At 54.6% G+C, this 19,203-nt stretch overlaps 1 protein-coding gene and 1 pseudogene across 2 annotated transcripts in view; both read right to left on the reverse strand.

Annotated features, from left to right (window-relative positions):
- Window positions 1-1,060: 1,060 nt before the first annotated feature.
- On the reverse strand, window positions 1,061-1,729 carry LOC133060005 (large ribosomal subunit protein eL21-like; annotated as a pseudogene).
- Window positions 1,730-5,054: 3,325 nt separating this feature from the next.
- Window positions 5,055-19,203, reverse strand: part of MDGA1 (MAM domain containing glycosylphosphatidylinositol anchor 1) — a 62,414-nt gene continuing 48,265 nt past the window's right edge. The window contains exons 10-17 of one of the 2 annotated variants that reach the window (XM_061146610.1): window positions 19,017-19,168; window positions 17,821-17,998; window positions 17,547-17,570; window positions 16,394-16,546; window positions 15,412-15,546; window positions 10,408-10,538; window positions 10,131-10,239; window positions 5,055-9,264 (exon numbers count right to left, since the gene is read on the reverse strand). In XM_061146610.1, coding sequence (XP_061002593.1) covers window positions 9,173-9,264; window positions 10,131-10,239; window positions 10,408-10,538; window positions 15,412-15,546; window positions 16,394-16,546; window positions 17,547-17,570; window positions 17,821-17,998; window positions 19,017-19,168 — 974 coding nt within the window. In that variant the 3' untranslated portion in view covers window positions 5,055-9,172. The remainder of the gene's footprint in view (window positions 9,265-10,130; window positions 10,240-10,407; window positions 10,539-15,411; window positions 15,547-16,393; window positions 16,547-17,546; window positions 17,571-17,820; window positions 17,999-19,016; window positions 19,169-19,203) is intronic. The other variant, XM_061146611.1, reaches the window with a different exon arrangement.

Here is a 19,203-nt window from a genome sequence, read left to right on the forward strand (position 1 = left end):
GGGCCACACAGGAAAAGGCCCTGCTTCTCCCAGCTCCTGGGGATGAGCTGAGAGTAAGCAGAGTGATCCCAAAGGGGAGGAAGAGATGGAGAGGATCTGGCTGACATGAACAAACACTGCACCCAAAGCAAAACGTCTAGATTCATCTCCAGGTTCTTCCCCATTGTAACTATATGAATTTGGGTAACCACAGCACCTTGATGAACCTCAGCTTTGTCATCTGTAAACAGGAAAATAAAAATATCTGAGGGACTTCCCTGGTAGTCCAGTGACAAAGACTCAATGCTTCCAATTGCAGGGGGCTTGGGTTCGATCCCTAGTCAGGAAACTAAGATCCCTCATGCTATATAGCTAAGACCTGATGGGTGCAGCCAAGTAAATAAATACTTAAGAAGAGAAATATTTGAGTCACTGGAAGTGCGTAACCTAAGCCTCTGTTCCTGGGTTATCCGTTGTTATCTCAGTTACCTGACCCACTTGTACAACTGGCATTGAGATCTGCACTTGGATGGCATCAACTTCATGGTGCACACACTTCACAACTGTGCCCCTGGGAACAGGCTGTCCTTAGAGGAGAAGTGAAAGAGGGAAGAATCACGAAATACGTTCATGGTGCCTGCCAGCTCCCTGCCCTCTGAAATGGGTCCACCACAGCCCCCAAGCGGCCACGTTTTTTAATAATCATGACCCCTTCCTCCAATCCAGCTGATTAGATCAGGGGTGCACTTCACCCAAGGGCAACCAAGCAGGAGGTTGTCCAGTGAGGTAAGTACAACTGGGCACAAAACAAGGAGCCAGTCCAGTGGGCTCTTTCTCTAGAGAAGCTGAGTCCATGAAGGCTGGGAGCTGTCCCTGGAAGGTGGTGAAGGAGACTTAGAGCTGGAGAGGTCGCCATACCTGCAAAGCAGAAGTCATGAAGGAGTCGACACTATGAGTCAGGACAGAGCCGTGTGGGTAAAAAGATGCAGATGCTGGGAAGCGGCAGAGTCAGGCCAGGGTGATTTTCGATTTCTGTTCGAACAAACCACCCCAACCTCAGGGTCTTTTTTTTTTTTTTACTTTATAAATAATATCTGTCAATTTATTTAAAAAATGGAGCATACTGAACAACAAACTATCTTACATCTTTAAGGAAGAAAAAACACTAAATTTGAAAAGACATCACCCACTGAATTTGGACACAACACCTCTACTCAATTAAGAGAAACATTTGTTCAGTCCAGGTCTTTATTTTTACACCCTTCAGGCCATGAATTCATAGGGAATGGGTTCCAACAGTTTGAGTTCCTTTCCATTGGTCCTCACAAAGTGTGCTTCTCTGGGTGGAGCAGGCTGGCGCTTCAGCTGAACCCAAGTCCCTTTCTCTTTGGCTTCCTTCTTTTTCTGATCATTTTCTTTCACACGTTTTAGGAAGCTATCTCAGCTCTTAGAGTGCTTAATATGCTCGATACGCACATTAATTCTCTTGGCAAGAATCTTGCCCTTGTTTGTTTACAATGATGCCAACAGCATGCTGGGTAACATTGTAGACTCTCCCAGTTTTGCCATGGTAACATTTGTGGGGCATTCCTTTTTGAACAGTACCCATTCCCTTGATATCTATAATATCACCCTTCTTGTAGATTCGCATGTATGTGGCCAAAGGAACAACTCCATGTTTTCTAAAAGGCCTAGAGAACATGTAGCCGGTGCCCCTCCTCTTTCCCTTTGTGTCGGTCTTTTTGGCGAATTACTGGAAGATGGCGGTTCCAGACGAAAAGCAACCTCAGAGTCTTAAAACAACAGTTATTTTATTTTATTCTACCCCATGACTCCGTGGGTCAGGAATCTGGGCAAGCTGGGGCTGGGCCACATTCTGCTGATCCCTGTGGCATCGACAGAGGTATTCAGTTTGTGGACGGGCTGGTCTGGAAGGTCCAAGGTAGCTTCACTCTCATGCCGAGTGCTCTGCAGGAGATGGCTGGATGTCTCAACTGGTCTGAGATGGTTGACTGCTGCTCCTTACTCAGTCCCTCCGGAGTGTCAGTCTCCCAGGAGTTGGTTCAGGGCTCCCAGAGAGAACATTCCAGAAGGCCTGAGCTGATGCTGCCAGGAGAGTGGCACATTCTATGGGCAACGCAAGGCACTAACGCCAACCCAGATTTGAGGGGAAGGGAGCTGGGGTCCCCTTCCCAGTAGGTAGGACAACAAAGGATTTGCAGCCATTCCCTAGTGGCTCTGATGACAAAGAATCTGCCTGCAATGCAGGAGATCCAGGTTTGGTCCCTGGGTTGGGAAGATCCCCTGGAGAAGGGAATGGCAACCCACTCCAGTACTCTTGCCTGGAGGATCTCATGGACAGAGGAGCTTGGTGGGCTACAGTCCATGGGGTCAGAAAGGGTCGGGCACAACTGAGTGCCTAGCACTGTTGCTTTCAATTCCACTTACCATGCCAGGTGAGGAGCATATAATCTTCCAAAACTACCGTGAATTCAGAATACCCATCTGGTTGAAGAAATCCACCCCTCTAACAGCTCTTGTGTTCAGCTTTCTGAGCGCGTCTGTCCCCTTCACTACACAGAGCCTCACAGTAATGCTCCTGAACATGAACGGGCTTCAGGGAGTCTCTCTTCTTTGTACCCAATGAGCCAACCCCAAGCAGTGCTGGCCTCCAAGCTCTGGAAGAGAAATCCCAAGCGTGGCAGCAAGAAGTTACCCAAGGTGTGAGCTGATAAGGCTGGGACATGGAGCCACCATCTTGTCACTTTTCGGAGCCTGTTTCCCCATCTGAAACATGTAAATGAATCTCTCTGCTCCATCTGCCTGTTACTACCAAGTAACATGATCACCTCTCTTCTTGTCATTGGCCTGATCTCCTAGTATGTCATCTCATGACACATGTGCCCTTGATTTGGGGTCGCTTCACAAACCTTCACAGGAGAGTGAATTTTCCTCGTCCCTGCCTGCCCCCATGATCTTGGCAAGCCTGTTTCTCTCAAGGAAAGCATAGAATTTTTAGGATTCTGAGAGGTCTGGAAAAAAGGAAGTGAAGTGAAAGTCCCTCAGTCGTGTCTGACTCTTGGCGACTCCAGGTACTATACCATCCTTGGAATTCTCCAGGCCAGAATACTGGAGTGGGTAGCCTTTCCCTTCTCCAGGGGATCTTCCCAACCCAGGAATCGAACCCAGGTCTCCCACATTGCAGGCAGATTTTTTACCAGCTGAGCCACAAGGGAAGCCTGAAAAAAAGGAAAGGTTGGCACAAAATTATTTGAGGGACGAGGCAGTTAACTGGCGGTGAATAAGGGAGGCAGTCCCAGTTAGAGTGCAGAGTGGGGCTTTGGGGCAGGACAGGAACACAGAGACTGGGGGTGGGGGAGAAGGAGCCTATAGGAGGGGTCGGGGGGTTGGGTGCCAGGCAGAGAAAGGGCGGCTGGTACAGTTGGTACAGGCAGTGGGGCAACTTTATTTCTCTTTGGCTTCCTTCCCCTTCCTTGACCCTTCTAAGTTTGGTTTTTTTGGCTGTGCTGGGTCTTTGTTGCTGAGCACAGGCCTTCTCCAGTTGCAGCGAGCGGAGGCCACCCTTCCTCGCGATGCTCTGGCTTCTCACTGTGGTGTCTCCTCTCGTTACAGGGCACACAGGCTCCGGGAGTTGTGGCTCGCAGGCTCAGCTGCCCTGCGGCATGTGGGATCTTAGTTCCCAGACCAGGGATCAAATCTGTGTCCCCTGAACTGGCAGGAGGACTCTCAACCACTGGAACACCAGGCAAGTTCTGAGTCTAAGTTTTCTCACCCCTCCTGGCCTGTGCATATTCTATTTCCTCTGCTTGGAAGATTCTCTCTGTCCCCAAACGCAAACTTCTATTCTTCTTTAGATGTCTTCTAAGTGTCTCTTCTTCAGAGAAGTCTTCTCTGAAGCCCCAACCCAAATAACACCCCCCTCTTACCTTTTATCCACAGCATCAGTTTCCGTCACAGCATTAATTGTGTTCACAAGGATACATTTTCCAGTGTATTTAATTATGAGCCTAGTGTCCATCTCCTCCACTAAACAGGAGCTCCCACAAAAGCAGCATTTAGCTAGCATTTGTGGAAGGGACTAATGAACAAGGGCACCCGAGTTAATTGGGCTAGAGACCAAGGAGCAGGCCCCCACTGTCCAGACCACAGAGCAGGATCCATGAAATCAGGTGCCAAAGGGAAGAAGGGGCCTGAGCGGGACCCCAGGCCTCCCACCCACACCCGCTCCAGGCCTGGCTCACCTGCCACCAACACACACAGCCTGACCCCAGATGCTAGAACACTGCAGCTTTATTGATTGAAACAACCGCGTCCGCAACTAGAGGTTACATTTGGGGGGGTGGGGGGTGGGGCATGGGGTGAACAGGGAACAAAATGGGGGCAGAGGCTGGGGTGGAGACAGAGAGCAAGGCAGAGGGGTGAGGACGGGGTCATGTGACTGAAACAACCCCAGTCCGTTCCACCCGTGAATGAGGGTCTCCAGTTGTGCTTTTACCGTGGTGGTGGGGTGGGCCTGGGCAGAGAGGGGCTGGCTTTCTCCTGAGTCTCTGAGGCCTCAGGGCTGGGGCAGTCCCCTCCTTCCCTGCGCTTTCTCCTGGGTTGGGGATAAAGGCCTCGGTGAGCTGCCTGCCCTGGGGCAGAAAGGATGCTCAGAGGCCACCAGGGCAGAAGGGCCAGCAGAGTAGGACTGAGATGATGATTACATGGGTGGCCGGGGGGGGGGGGGTGCGCGTGCCAGGAGGCAGGACATTCCCAGGGGGCCCCTTGGAAATGAAGGCAAGAGACAGGAGGAGAGGGGGTCGGGTGGGGGGGCAAGGGCCATCTTTCTGGACCTCAGCTTTCTCACGTGTTCAGTGGGGGCACTGGATTAAGTGGCTCCTAAGGTCCCTTCCAGCTCTAAGGGTCAAGGGATCCCCAGGAAAAGTGGGATCCTTCTGCCCCAACATACACCCTCACACATACACACACTCTTGCACACCCTGTCTCTCACACGCACACACACATCCTCTTGTGGGGGTACACACAGAGCAGCACCGAGCCTGCCTTGGGAATTGACGGGGGCTTCCCTGCACCCAGAAACTCGGCAAGTGGCGACTCTCCAGGGCAGGTACAGCCATCCCGTTCCTGAAGACAGGCCCTGGAAATAGCCGCTCTCCCCTTTGAGCTGTCCAGAGAAGAAAACACAAGGGTTATCCCTGCTCCCCCAGGCTCCCCTGATCCTTAGGGGGAAAGTCAACAGGACGAGGACCCACTGACCTGCATTCCCAGCCTGGGTTCATGTGAAGACAGAGGGGAAGGGAGACAGAACCCCTTTCATGGGGAAGCCCTGGGTGGGGGAGGCGGGGGGCGGGCAGCAGTTGTAGCCAGTGTGGGCAGGGGGTGGTGGCAGCCTCCGTGTGGCACCCAGGCCTGACCTGGGGCGGGAGAGGCTGTGGCCTGGGACGTGAGGCCAGAATGAGGGCAGGGAGGCAGTCCCTCTCCCAGGGCAGGGCCCGGGAACAGCCATAACATCCGCCGCAGCCCCCGGAGACAGGGCTGTCTGACCAAGCTCCTTCTGGCTGCCTGGCAGGGCAGCGGCCACAGCTGTGACACCCCAGGGCTGTGGAGCCTGGCTTCCAATGCTGGCTCCATCTCAGCCGGCTGTGTGAGCTGGGCCAAGATCCGCCCCTCTTCCCTGCTTCACTCTCATTCACCCCGTGAGGAGTCTGGACCCCGGCGGCCCTTCCCAGCACTGACGCCTGAGCCGGGGGCTTTCACTGAGCACAGGGAAAGGGAATGAGAAAGAGGAGTCGGGCATCCCAGAGAGGGCAGAGGCGGAAGGCGTGTCCCAGGAGGAGGGGGCTCGGTCAGCAGGCTTAGCTCCACACCCCAGGAGGCCGTCTGTCGTCCAGGGGCAGGACAGCCAAGCTGAGACTCCCTCTCTCCCACCCAGACCGCACCTGGCCCCAGGAGTCCCTCTGTCCCCCAGACACCAACCTGGAGGGGACAGGGCTGAAGGACCCCAAAACCCTGAGGACTGACCCTGGACTCCCCATTTTAAGGCCACAAAACGCCTCAGCCACCCTGACCCAGAGGGCGAGACTGCCACTGGGGAGATGCACTGGATCCAGCCAGTCTGGTCTCCCCCCCGGGCCGGGGGTCCTCGTGGGCCACCTACCAACACACGGATGCTGACACTCACTGGCACACAACGACGCACGGGACAGAGGTGACACTGATGCAGAGGTGCTGACTCACAGTTCCCCAGGGACACGCGCTGACACTCACTCCTTGCAGACCCCTCATACACACGCACACACGCCCATGCACAGAGGCCAGCACTCCCCTAGGCGCACACATCACACACTGCTCACGTCAGCACACACGAACACCCGCATCCCCTACAGATCTGCTGGGAGACGCAGACACACGCGGCGACCAAGGACCTCACCGGCCCCATCAGGTGCTCTTTGAGCCCCGGTCAGACCAGCCTCCAATCAGGGCTCCCACGGGCCACCTCCACCTCCCTCTGGCGGTTCCCCGTTTCTGCCCCACCCTGCACTCTGTCCGTGTGACCCAACTGTCCCCTCTCTCCAAACAGACCAGAACTCGGGGGCCATGAGTGGGAGGTTCAGCTCAGCTGACATATGCCAAGTCCCTTTTCTGTATTCAGCTCTACAGACGTGGAGGTGAGCGAGGGAGACCGGCTCCCCATCACAGAGCAGTCAGAGCCGGGAACAGATGTATTCAAAGGCCATCCGAGGGCAGTAAACACACGGCACGATGGAACCCCAGGGAGGAGGTGCTCTGAATGTTCAGCACCCACCCAGCCAGGGCACGGAGGAGGCACCTGGCAGGTGACAGGTCAGTGGTTCCCACTCTCAGGTTCTCCTGAGGAGCTTTTAAACATTCCTGATGCCAGGCTGCACTCCAGTCCAGTTAAACTGGCATCTCTGGAGGGGGCCCTGAGCGTTGGCAATTCCTAAAAGACCCTCTGATGACTCTCTTCTGCAGCCAGGCCTGGAACCACTGATTTCTATAATCCATCCCGCTGGGCAAAGCCGACGGAGAGATTTCTGTAACAGGCCCACTTGTGCTGGGTATGAGGTGGGGATGGGTCGGGGGAGGGTTGGAAGGCTCAGAGGAGCTCACAGTCTAGTTGGGGCAGCAGACCCTCCACAGATGGGACAATTAAGGAACAACACCCACAGACGCGATGAAAGCAAGCTCTGGGAACCGGAGACACTCATCTAGGACAGGCCTTGGCGGGGCCGGGAAGGCGGCCGTGCTGGTTGGGTATCAGGAGGCCCCGCTCCAGCCCTGGCCTGGCCACCCACCTGCTGTTGGTGATGATGATAACTCAGGCCTGGCAAAGCAGAGATGGGCACGTTTGCTTTGGTTTCCTGCCTACCTCCTGCCATCGCAGTGCCTGCCTCTCGTCTGCAGCTGTTCCCAACAAATGCTCCAGGAGGAGCCCTGTGAAACCTCCACCAAAGCGGCCTTCATTTCCATAGGGTCATCTGTAAGCTTCGTCTCCCATCGGGGATAAAAGGTAGAATTTCAGGTGGCAGCAGGGTGCTCGAGACTATGCAATAGGGCTGAAGTGGCATTCTTGGCCAACGCTCCACATCATTCATTCATAAAGACGGACGTGCTGACATCCACAGGCACTCACAGAGGGGGGTGAGACCCAGCCTGACGTACAGATAATTGCACACGTAGATGTATATTTGCACACATTCCTGCCAGAGATGTACCCACCACAATGGTGCACAGACAACAGATGCCCACACGTGCTCACACGTGCACACACACACACACACATGGCCACATGCACACATGCATAACAATCCACCCTGGAAAGGGCTGGGCCTCTTCTGTCCCATGGACAGCTGGGAGGGGATTCTCAGGGGTGACGGTGAGGGGGAGGTCTAGGTCCCCTCATTGCCCATCTCAGCCCCCCAACTCAAGACCAAGGGCATGGAGCCTCTTTTCAGCTTGGGGGCATGAGCCTCAGCTCCCAGGGAATATGGTGACCAGCAACTGTCCCCTCAGGCCATCGACAAATCCCTCTCCTTCACTGACCCTGGGTGGAGAAGGAAGAGACAAGCAGACCCTGCTTTGTGGTGGAGGAGAACAGGGCAGCCCCCCCACACCCCGCCCAGAGCACCCCTTCATGGCAGAGATATAAGAAACAGAAGATTCACTCTACCCCTAAAATCAGCGCCCGACATGTGGGCATGAAATCATAAAGGCAGGACTTCTCCTCTGCTCCTCTCAAAGTCAAACCTCACCCCAGAAAATGGCTTGGCCACCACCCCTCCCCTGACTCCTGGGGAAGCAGCGGGGACAGGGGCAGGGGGCTGAGGTTAGGCCCGTGACCAGGGTGGGGGCTGTGCTCTCGGGAAGCCAGCTGCTTGTGGGGGGTGCAGTGGGAGGGGATGGTGGGGAGGGGTCGGCCTTCAGACTGCCCAGGCCCAAGACCCTGCACTGGCTCCCTTTAAAGGGGGCACAGTGGTGGTGGCAGGGGAGGGGGGCACAGATAGGACACCCCAGGAGTGAGTGGGCCAGGCGCTGGGGGTGACCTGGGCTCTCCGGCGTCTGGCCTTCACTCTGGGAACTGAGTTCCATGCAGCTAGTGCCTTCCACACAGCTCACAGAGTTCCTCGTGGCCCCTCGATCCCAGGCTCCTCCGTCCCAAGGAGTCCCAGAGTCCCGCCCAGGGCAGAGCTCCCATGCCCGCTTCCCTTCTGGCTCCTGCTGGGGAAGGAAGCCACTGGGCTGAGCTGAGCCTTGAGTTGGGGCCAGGGGAAGGGCAGAAACACGCCGCGCCTGCAGCCCCGACAAGGACCACGTGGTGCCAAGGTCCCTGGGGTGGCGGATGCCATTCAGGCGAGTCCCCTGTCTCTGCAGTAAAGAAGGTGCTGGCAGGTTGGATAGAAACTTGTGCTTTAATAGATCTGTGTGTGTGTGTGAGTGTGGGTGTGTGCGTGTGTCGAACAACCGTCTCCGGGGTCTCAGTGCTGGGCCTTTGTCCTTGTTCTCTGCTCCTCGCGGCCGGCGCCGGCCCCCTCCCTGGCGGGCGGCCCTGCCCCTGGGCACCCCGGCTGGCGTGGGGTCAGTCTTTGGTACGATGCGGACACTTTGGTGTGCCGGGGGGGGGGGGCGGGGTGGGGGCGCCACGCAGCTCTCATCATCTCTGCAACGCCAGGAGGAAGGCGGCCACAGGCCCCCAGAGCTGCGGGAGGGGCTGGCGGGGGGCTGCACTGCCCAGCATCACCACCACTGTGACGGGAGAGAGAAGGGACACAGGCCGGGGCTCCAGTCAGCTCGGCAGGGCCAGGGAGGGGTGGGCGGGCCATGCGAGGGTCGTTCCTCTGCCCCAACTCTGTGCACACAGACACACTCGCAAGACGTGAGGTGGGTGTTAACTCTGCCTGCGGGGTCCAAATCCTGGCCTGTGGCTCACTAAGGAAGACACAGAGCAACTTATTCGACCTCAGGGACCTAGGTTTCCTCATCTATAAAATGAGTCTAATAGGGAACTTTCCTGGTCACCCAGCAGGTCAGACTCCACGCTTCCACTGCAGGAGGCAGGGCTCCGATCCCTGGTTGGGAAACTAGGGATCCCACATGCCTTGTGGTGTGGCCAAAAAAAAAAGGAAAGAAAATAGGGAATGATAAAATAAATAAAGTAAAAATAAAATAAAAATAAAATGAGTGGAAGAAGAGCCACTCCGGAGGACTGTGGTGAGGAATGAATGAGACTATACATATACATGTGTCTGTACCTTGCCTGGTATGTGGTAATTACTTGGTAACCTCCAGCTGATATTATCGCAAACACCTGGCCCCCAACATGGGAAGGGGTACAGGTTTCACACTTGGACACACACACATACACAGATGTTCCCAGACACAGACACTGCTACTGTAAACTCAGCTCACCGGAGGGTCTGGTCGTCTCATTGTCCATGCAGCCCACAGCCTGAGCCAGGGTGGGGCCCGAGGTGAGTACCCAATACACCGGCACCTGGTTCCACAGCTACCAACACATGCACCCCATCACCCTGCCACTCAGAACCCCAATTCTGACCCCAACAACACCTCCCCTGACACAGGCACCCCCCCACCCACTTTCTGCCCTGCACCTTTATTGGGATCCATCTGCTTCCTGGGACACTCCCCCTTCTTCAGGGTGACGTCATCTATGGCGATATCCCCCAGGTAGCCCGAGCCTCGGACACCCTCAAAAATAATCTGGGGTGGGATCAGAGAGCAGGGAGCGTGCTGAGGGAGGTTCTGCTCCCAGCCTTTACCCTCCGTCTCCCAGGAAGGTCCCCCCATCCCTGCATGCTTTCCTCCTCAGCTCCCGGGAGCAGCCCCAGGCTGGGAGCGCTCTAAGGAGAGGCGGGCCGGGGGACTCACCTGGAAGGGCCCGCTCGGGTTGATGGGCACATGTGCCTGCTGCCACACGTTGCCCTTATTGCCGCTGAGGGACCAAGCGTGCGTGTCCAGGGCCCCTTTGTTCCGGGACCGCACCAGGAGGTTGAGGGAGCCTGTGTGAGGAGAGGCAGCAGTGAGGGGCCACTCACCTTTCCCCATTCACCACCCTCGACTCCCTACCAGGGCGCGGAGCACTGCCCCCACCAGATGGGACCTTCTCCCCACGGCAGACTGGTCAGCATCCTGTTAACCCAGAGGGGACCTCAGAGTGGGAAAGAGAGAAGACAGCGGCAGGGCTTCCATTCATCAGGACAATTTGCAAAGTTTCTTTCATGTCTTCCCTTCCTTCCTAATCAGTAATTCCCCCCACCCTGGAACACACCCCCACCCTTCCTCTTCTAGGCAGGAGAGTTGTCCTAGGACACTGGGGCCCAAGTCTGAACACAAAGCAAGATTCCCAAAGCACATAGTGCACACACTTGGTGATACACGATGCTACTGCAACGATTTCTGGAAATAAGTGTGTGCTAAGTTGTTTCCCTTGTGTCTGACTCTTTGCAACCCCAAGGACTCCTCTGTCCATATAATGGCAGATACCAGTCATTATGCTGTGCTGAGTCGCTTCAGTCATGTCTGACTCTTTGCAACTCCATGGACTGTAGCCTGCCAGGCTCCTCTGTCTGTGGGGATTCTTCAGGCAAGAATACTGGAGTAGGTTGCCATTACCTTCTCCAGGGGATCTTCCCAACCCAGGGATCGAACCCACATCTCTTTACCAGGTGGGTTCTTTACCACTAGCACCACCAGGGAAGTCCCCTGAAGGTACAGAAACCAAGTTTAAAAATTTAATACTTGGAGGGTGGCGGGTGGGTGAAATGGGTGAAGAAACTAAAAAGGGTTGAACTTCCAATGATAAAATAAGTCCTGGAGATGTAATGTAATGCTGACTACAGTTACTAATACTGTATTGCATATTTGAAAGTTTCCAAGAGAGTAGATCTTCAAAGTTCTCATCGTAAGGAAAAAAAATTCTGGTGATGGATATTAACTAGACTTATTGTAGCAATTATTTTGCAATATACACAAATGTCAAATCATTATGTTGTACATCTGGAACTAATATAATGTCAATTATACCTCAATAAAAATCTAATACTTATGTTTTAAGAGGTGAATAAAGTGAGCCCTTCAAACCCACAACTTCTCTAATATTGATGCTTAGGACAAAGCTGAGAAAAAAGAAGGTGACTTAAAGAAAGATATTAGTGTATGTGCTACATAGCTGTGGTAAAATGTGAAAATTTGAAGGTATTAACCTAGGCGGTGCTGAGCCCCTCTGCCCACAGACCCAGGGGCCTAGAATTGCGGAGTTGCTGACAGGCGATGGAAAAGGAGGAGTAGATGCAGCCTTGAGGAGGAGCACCCAGGCAAGGGCATGCCTCTTCACTGGCACTGCCAGCCTATCTCAAAGCCCCTGTGACATGAAGACCTGGCTCAGAGGGAAGGGGAATCAATCTTAGGTGGCACCTGGTGCCTGGCATTTTCATGGCACTGCCCACAAACAATGCCACACCATCTGTGACACCAGATAGACAGACCCCCGGTAGGGGAGGGCCACCAAATGTTACCTGCCTGAGAGCAAAGGAGTTGGCTTGGGCGAAGGAGAGCCAGCGAGACACAAGGTCTGGGGACAGCTGGTGCCTGGAGCTGCCAGGTGGGGTGGGAGTGGCAGGGAGAGGAGGGATCAGGACAGCAGGAAATGCCCACCCCTCCCCAGCAGCAGGCCCGGGCCTGGGGGAGGAACACACCAAAGATCCGAGGCCGGTGGGGACCCTTGCCAGCAGACGGGGCCCTCAGAGGGCTGCAGCCAGCACCCAGAGGGCCAGGAGGTGCCACACTGACATAGGCAGGACCCAAGCCCCAGTGCCTTTTGGGCTTCTCACCAGCCCCCAAAGGGACCTCCCTCTCCTCCCCCTTCTTGGAGATTTTTCCCATATCCCAATCCCCAAATCCCCAGGGTCTAGCCTCAATCTTCAAACCTTTCCTTCCTCCTCCACCACCCTGTCCCAAGGACTCAAATGGGAGAACCCCACCTTTTCACTGTTCAAACCAAAACTGAAGCTCTGCCCCTTTTCCTGGTCATTTCACCAGCTCCAAGATCTCCCCTCTTCCTGACAGCCTTTCACAGGGTCAGCCAGAGCCCTGCTCACTATGTTCTTCTTTGTCACCTCCGGAGCTGAACTGAGCTACAAGCTGCAGCCTGGACATAGTCCAGCTTTGCAGACCCTGGGTTTTGCCTGAGCTGCTCCCACTGCTTGAGATGCCCTCACCTACTATGTTCCCCTGACCAAGTCCTTTTTGTGCTTCAGGGTCTCTCTGAAACATCACCTCCTCCAGGAAGTCTTCCCAGGTGGGAGGTGGGAGCCCTCTGTGCTTCCTATGAACTCTGAGACCTTCAACTGCAGCTTCCCTTGCCCAGAGCACTCCCCGCTCTGCGGAGTGGTAGTTACTGGGATTCTCACCTTCTCTCATTTGACTCCAGAGAGAAAGCCCCCATCAAACTACTATCTGCTTTCAATATTTGAATGCTCAGTGAAGACCTCTCTATGTCATCAGGACTGAAAAGGGACTTTCATAGCATCCCAGAGTTAGAAGTTACCTCAGGGGTCATCAAGTCCAGCCTCCACTACCTCCCTTTCATTCACTCATTCACCTAATTGAGCAGGTTCTGTTCTAGACACCAGGGACACATCCATGAATAAGACAAGGAACCCTGCCTCCTGGAGCTTACGCTCTTTGGGTGGTAAGCACAATAAAGAAGATAATGCAGGAAAGGGATGGAGAAGTGTCTTCTGTGGGGCTGTCAGGGACCTCTCCATGGAGACCGGAATGAGGCGGGAGAACATTCCAGGTCAGGGGGAACATCACAAGTAAAGGCCTGTAAGGCACGAAGAAACCTGCCTCAAATGTATAAAGAAAAGCAAGATCAGTGTGCTTGAGCTGAGCAGAGTCACAGGAGACCAGCAGAAAATGAGATCAGAGAAGCAGGCAGGGGTGGACCAGGTCTGGGAGGCCTGGAGAAGACAGTGAGGGAAGAGGGCTGAGCAGGGGAGTAACATTATCTGGCACAGGGGTCCCCTCCACAGCAACCCTGCTGTGTCCTCCTACCCAGGGACAGAACAGCCGACTCCTTTGCTGGGCAGATCTGGTGCTTATAGCATCTTCCAGAGGTGGAATTCAGGTCTGCCTCCCAGAAATTTTCAATGATTGGTGTTTGTCCCACCTACTGGGGGACACCTAACAAGCTCTGGAACACAGACAGCTCCCTCAGGGCTTCCTCTGCTCCGAGGCACCCAGGCATCCCAGCTCTTAAAGCTTACTCTCCCAGGGCCTTACTGTATCCAACATGCTCTTCTTGCCAGCTGGGTCCCCCGTGCTCCTCCTGAGCTGAGGACAAAATGACCACCTGTCCTGGATTGCCTGGGAGGTGGGACTTCTAGTGCTAAAGGTGGGAAAGGCTGGGGCAAACCAGGATTGGTTTGAACTGGTTACTTTAGCTGGGCAGCATGGTCCCGTTCAACCTATCTCACAGGAAGCTTCTCACAAAGTCCAGACCCAGTCACGAGTGAACTGGCTTGTGCAGACAGCCTGGAGGACTCCAGCGGATGCAGAAGGTCCCATCCCCACCTCATTCTAGTTCATCAGTTTAGCCTGACCCATTGGTCCAGCTGTGGACACTTCACAATGAGCCTTTAGGTCTACACTTGGTTAAAGTCACTTCCTCTGCTGTGCGGCCAAGAAGAACAGTGAAGATTTCTGTGACCTCTTAAGGCATGATCGTCAAGAGGTACAGTTTTGAGGGAAAAGCAAGGCACAGACACCGTATATAAAATGTGGGGAAACAGGATACATGTGTACTGGCTTCTATACACATAAAGCATTTCTGAAGTGTGCTGCCCCGCCCCCCCAAATCTAGTACCTTGATTGCCTCTGGAGAGGCACTCTAGGTGGCAGGAGGACTGGGATGGGAGGGGGACTCTCATTATATACCTTTTGTACCTTCTGACTCGTGCAAAAGACATTACCTTTCCCGTAAATATGTAGACAAACAATATTAAAATTAAAATTGTCACTTCCTCAGCAGTCCTCCATAATCAGGTCCCCACAGTCAGTCAAGTCTCCCTGTTATTAGCTGTCTCGACCCTCGTCCTGCTGTTGCAGACACACATCATGGTGGTCGCTAAATTCTACCTGGCGCAGTTAGTTATTTAACATCTGTCTCTCCAACTTGACTGGAGGTGCCAAGAGGATAAGGAATCTGTCCATCCTGTTCTCTGAAGCACCTGAAGCCAGGCACAGAGCAGGACATCTGGAAGTGATGGCTGAGCTGACAAGTTCACTGACTAATGTGACGCCCTACCAGAGCCGTTTCTTCCCAAAGGGCACACTCCTTGGGTTCACGGTTGTGTGTAGGAAGTAGGACTTCCTCTCGCTGCTCACAAAGCAGCTCTTTTCCAACCTTGTGTTTAGGGCTTGGGAGAGTCAGCAGAATTGGGCTGTTGTGTGATTTTGGGCATACGCTTAACCTCTCTGGTTTATATGGTGATACCTCACTCACTCGGTGGCTATGAGTGTTAATGAGACCACAGATGCGGAGCATCCAGAAAGTCACCCGGCAGGCACTCAATACATGCAGCTTCTTAGCTGACTTCCCCATCCCCTCTAAGACTCCCACCTCATCCTGCTGAAGCCATTTTTTTTGCAGACTCGGGAAGCCTTGATTATCTCAAGACCTCAGACACGCTGGCTCTCTGGACCTCCCTCTTGCCCAGATTCTGCTCACGCTCTGTACAATCACACTCCCTGTGATCTGGCCGAGTGGGGAAGCCCAGGCCTCAGGCAGACCAGCCCCCAGGTTCCTGTGGCCGCCTGCCCCCTCCCAGCGGCAACACTCACTCAGGCAGGCTCCCTGGTCCTTCAACTCACCGATGTGCTTTCCATACATGTGATAGAAGAAGGAGACGCAGTAGAACTTGGCACTGGCGTTGTACAGGGGACTCACCAACCTCGCACGGTCCCCCAGCTCCCGGGGCCTTGACGTCTCAATGAACATGTAGTAGCCTGCAGAGACGGTGATGTGCCAACACTCTTCTCCTCAGCCTTCCCAGCTTCTTTCCACCTGACTCCTTTTCTGCCCTTGTATCAGCTATCTGAATCCCAGGTGCCTCACATCACCCCAATCTGTCCTCCCTGCCTCACAGCACAGGAGTCTGGGCCAGCACTTGTGAGTTCTTAGCTCCGTGGCAGCTTCTCCTCTCCCTAATTCTCTAGAAGGTCAGGGCCGTGTCTCCCCTCAGACTGGGGCTCCCTGAGGACAGGGCCGTGTCTCCCCTCAGACTGGGGCTCCCTGAGGACAGGGCCGTGTCTCCCCTCAGACTGGGGCTCCCTGAGGTAGGGCTGTGTCTCTCTCAAACTGGGGCTCCCTGAGGACAGGGCTATGTCTCCCCTCAGACTGGGGCTCCCTGAGGGCAGAACTGTGTCTCCCCTCAGACTGGGGCTCCCTGAGGGCAGAACTGTGTCTCCCCTCAGACTGGGGCTCCCTGAGGCGGGACTGTGTCTCCCCTCAGACTGGGGCTCCCTGAGGCGGGGCTGTGTCTCCCCTCAGACTGGGGCTCCCTGAGGGCAGAACTGTGTCTCCCCTCAGACTGGGGCTCCCTGAGGCGGGGCTGTGTCTCCCCTCAGACTGGGGCTCCCTGAGGGCAGAACTGTGTCTCCCCTCAGACTGGGGCTCCCTGAGGCAGGGCTGTGTCTCCCCTCAGACTGGGGCTCCCTGAGGGCAGGGCCGTGTCTCCCCTCAGACTGGGGCTCCCTGAGGGCAGGGCCGTGTCTCCCCTCAGACTGGGGCTCCTCAGCGCTAGACCCCTCCCTGAAGCAGTTCTCCATTCCGAGCAGCAGGCCATCTCCTCACCCTCAGGGGTGCCACTTATGTCAGTGGGGGGACCAGTGTTGGGGGAGCGCTTGGGGTTCTGGGTGAGGGCATTCTGCCGGGTCCAGTCAAAATTGTCTGTCAGGTCCTGGGTGTAGCCACAGATCTTCTCATCCTCAAAGTGGCAGGTGTTGTCTGCAGTCAGGGCAGGGTGGGGAGGGAGTAAGACAAAGAGGGTCAGCCTGCTTGGGTTCCCTCATGCAGTTTTAACTTCCTGGTCACCCCCAAGGCAGCTCCCAAACATCCAAGTAGTGGGCCCAGGATCCTAAGGCTCCAGAAACCAGGCAACAGGGCCCTTGACACATCTGTTCCCGGAACAGGACTTCTTAACCTTTTTGGTGCCACAAACCCTCTGACGTCTAATGAAGTTAAGGACCCCATCGCAGATTATTTAGGTGCATAAAATGAAAAGCATAGTGTTACAAAGGAAATCATATTATGCTGAAATACAGTCATCAAAAAACAAATGTGTGATATAATAATAAGTGGGCTTCTCTATTATCTAACTAAATCACAAGATCTAGTGTTAGGTCTAAGTACTGAAGTTTTGAAATACTAATGAATGGAAATGATGTTTACAGATAGCTGCAACAACTTTTAGGCGATGTAAAAACACTGGATTTCCACTGGTGACAAAGTCAGTCAGGTAATGATTACACTATATTCCTACATGCATCATTGAAGGGGATGTTATATTTCTGTGAGAAGTTAGGGAAAATAAAGAAGTACTTGTAGGCCCTTCCAGGTTCCAGTTTCATGGGCCCACCCTGATCATTTGGGGGGCAGTCAGTCCATGGATCTCAGATTAAGGACCCCTGCCCAAGGGAACAGAGAAGGTGGATTAACCTGATCTTTCCATTTTTCTTCTGGGGACAGTGAACGGTGCTAAGTGAGGACAAAAGACCCTGAGTTAGAGATGTCCTCTTGACTCCAGCCTCCCTTCAAGCCTTTAAGCCCCAGAATAAAGCCCGCATGCAAATATCTCCAAGCCCAGCCCTGCTCCCTCCTGCTTCTCCTGCCAATGGTGGGCCTCCACACTATTTTCTCTCTGGGTATGTCTTGGGGGTCCCTTCCTCCCCGCCAGGGGAACCTTTGTGACCCTAACGGTAAGGAGAAGTAGGCAGGGGTATCTCACCTGACAAACTGGGAGAGCTGATGGCTGAGAAAGCAAGCAGGAAAACCAAGTCAGAACCAAGGTGTGGGGCTGTGCAGAGGGTGCCTGGGTTTAGGACCAGGAAACAGGGTCCCCGGAGCAGAACTGGGGGCCAGAGGCACCTGGCCTGCAGTAACAGAGTAGGACACTGCAGGTTGGGGAACCCCAAGCTCAGGAACCATGCGGGAAATATGGAGGGGTCCCCTGAGCATGAGATGGGCCCACCTAGCCCACCGCCGCCGCCACCACCACCTACGCTCCGTGTAGTGGATGATGCGGGAGGCCATATCTCCAGCCCCAAAAGTGGTGTAGGGCGTGAGGCGGACCTCGTAGCTGTGGGGCACTCGGAGGTCGGTCAGGATGTACTCCAGCAGCTGCCCCTTCTCCACACGCCGCACCGGGATGGCCTTCACCAGGGCGTTGTGCTGATTCAACTGTAGATACAGGGAGTCCCAGATGCCCAACAGGCCATGCCCTCCACCTGAGCACCTGCCCAGACCCTGGTGTGACTCTGCGGGGGCAGCATCAAGGAGCAGAAAGAGCAAACAACTAGCAAGCCAAGCCCTCACTTTCCTCATCTGTAAGACAGAGCAATCACCCCTTCCATGTCCACCCTCCCGGGCTGTCTTGGGGCAATGGTAAAGAATCCACCTGCCAATGCAGGAGATGTAAGAGATGTTCAATCCCTGGGTTGGGAGGAAGAAATGTCAACCCACTCCAGTATTCTTGCCTGGAGAATCCCATGGATGGAGGAGCCTGGTGGGCTACAGTCCACAGGGTCGCAAAAGAGTCAGACACAACTGAGCACACACATGAACAAGTACTGAACAATTAATGTGTGCTAGGCACTGCTCCAAATGTGATGTGATTATTAACTTGTTTAATCCTCAAGATAATGGCCCTATCAGGGGGAATATTATAACCACCCCCATTTTACAAATGAAGAAACTGAACCCAAACAGATGCAGCCTCCCCAAATTAAGACAGAACGGATGTTTACCTTAGGCGGTCTGCCCTGGGGTCACACGCTTACCCTCCACCCAACGACCCCATAGCTGGGCGGAACCACATGGAATGAGACTGGACAAGAGACCAGCATGGTGGCTCTGGCCCTGCATCCTAGAGACCCTGTGGGTGAGACTTAAGCTCCTGCTTTAAGCTTCTGATGTAAGAGCAGATTCTGTGATTTGTGAGCAGAAATGGCTCTGCTCCCTTCCCCCACATGAACCCAGAAGACTCCTGCCTAATTCCCAGGGCTGTGCGCAGAGCATGGGTTCAGCAGGGATAGGTCCCCAGAGCCTCCCAGCTCCTGCTGCTGTGTCCAGAACACTGTGGCTCCGGCTCAGAAGAGCCCTCTATAAGAGGGTCAATGTTATCTTCAACCCCCTGCCCTGGCTTGACAAGCACTCCCAGGGCCAGCCTGCACCTGGGCCCCTGTCCCCCTCGGCCCACCTGGCGGACACTGAGTCTGTAGTTGAGCACGGGGTCGACAGCGTCAGGCTCCCTCTGGGTCCACTGAAGCACGTAGGAGTAGTTCTTGGACAGCTTGTGGCTGCGGGTGGGGTTGGGGGTGTCGAAGTAAAACTCCGGGCTGTAGGCTTTGGCTGAGAGGGTGGGGAGCGGGGCACGGGGCCATGAA

This window comes from Dama dama, chromosome 7, assembly GCF_033118175.1.
Source record: "Dama dama isolate Ldn47 chromosome 7, ASM3311817v1, whole genome shotgun sequence".
NCBI lineage: Eukaryota > Metazoa > Chordata > Mammalia > Artiodactyla > Cervidae > Dama > Dama dama.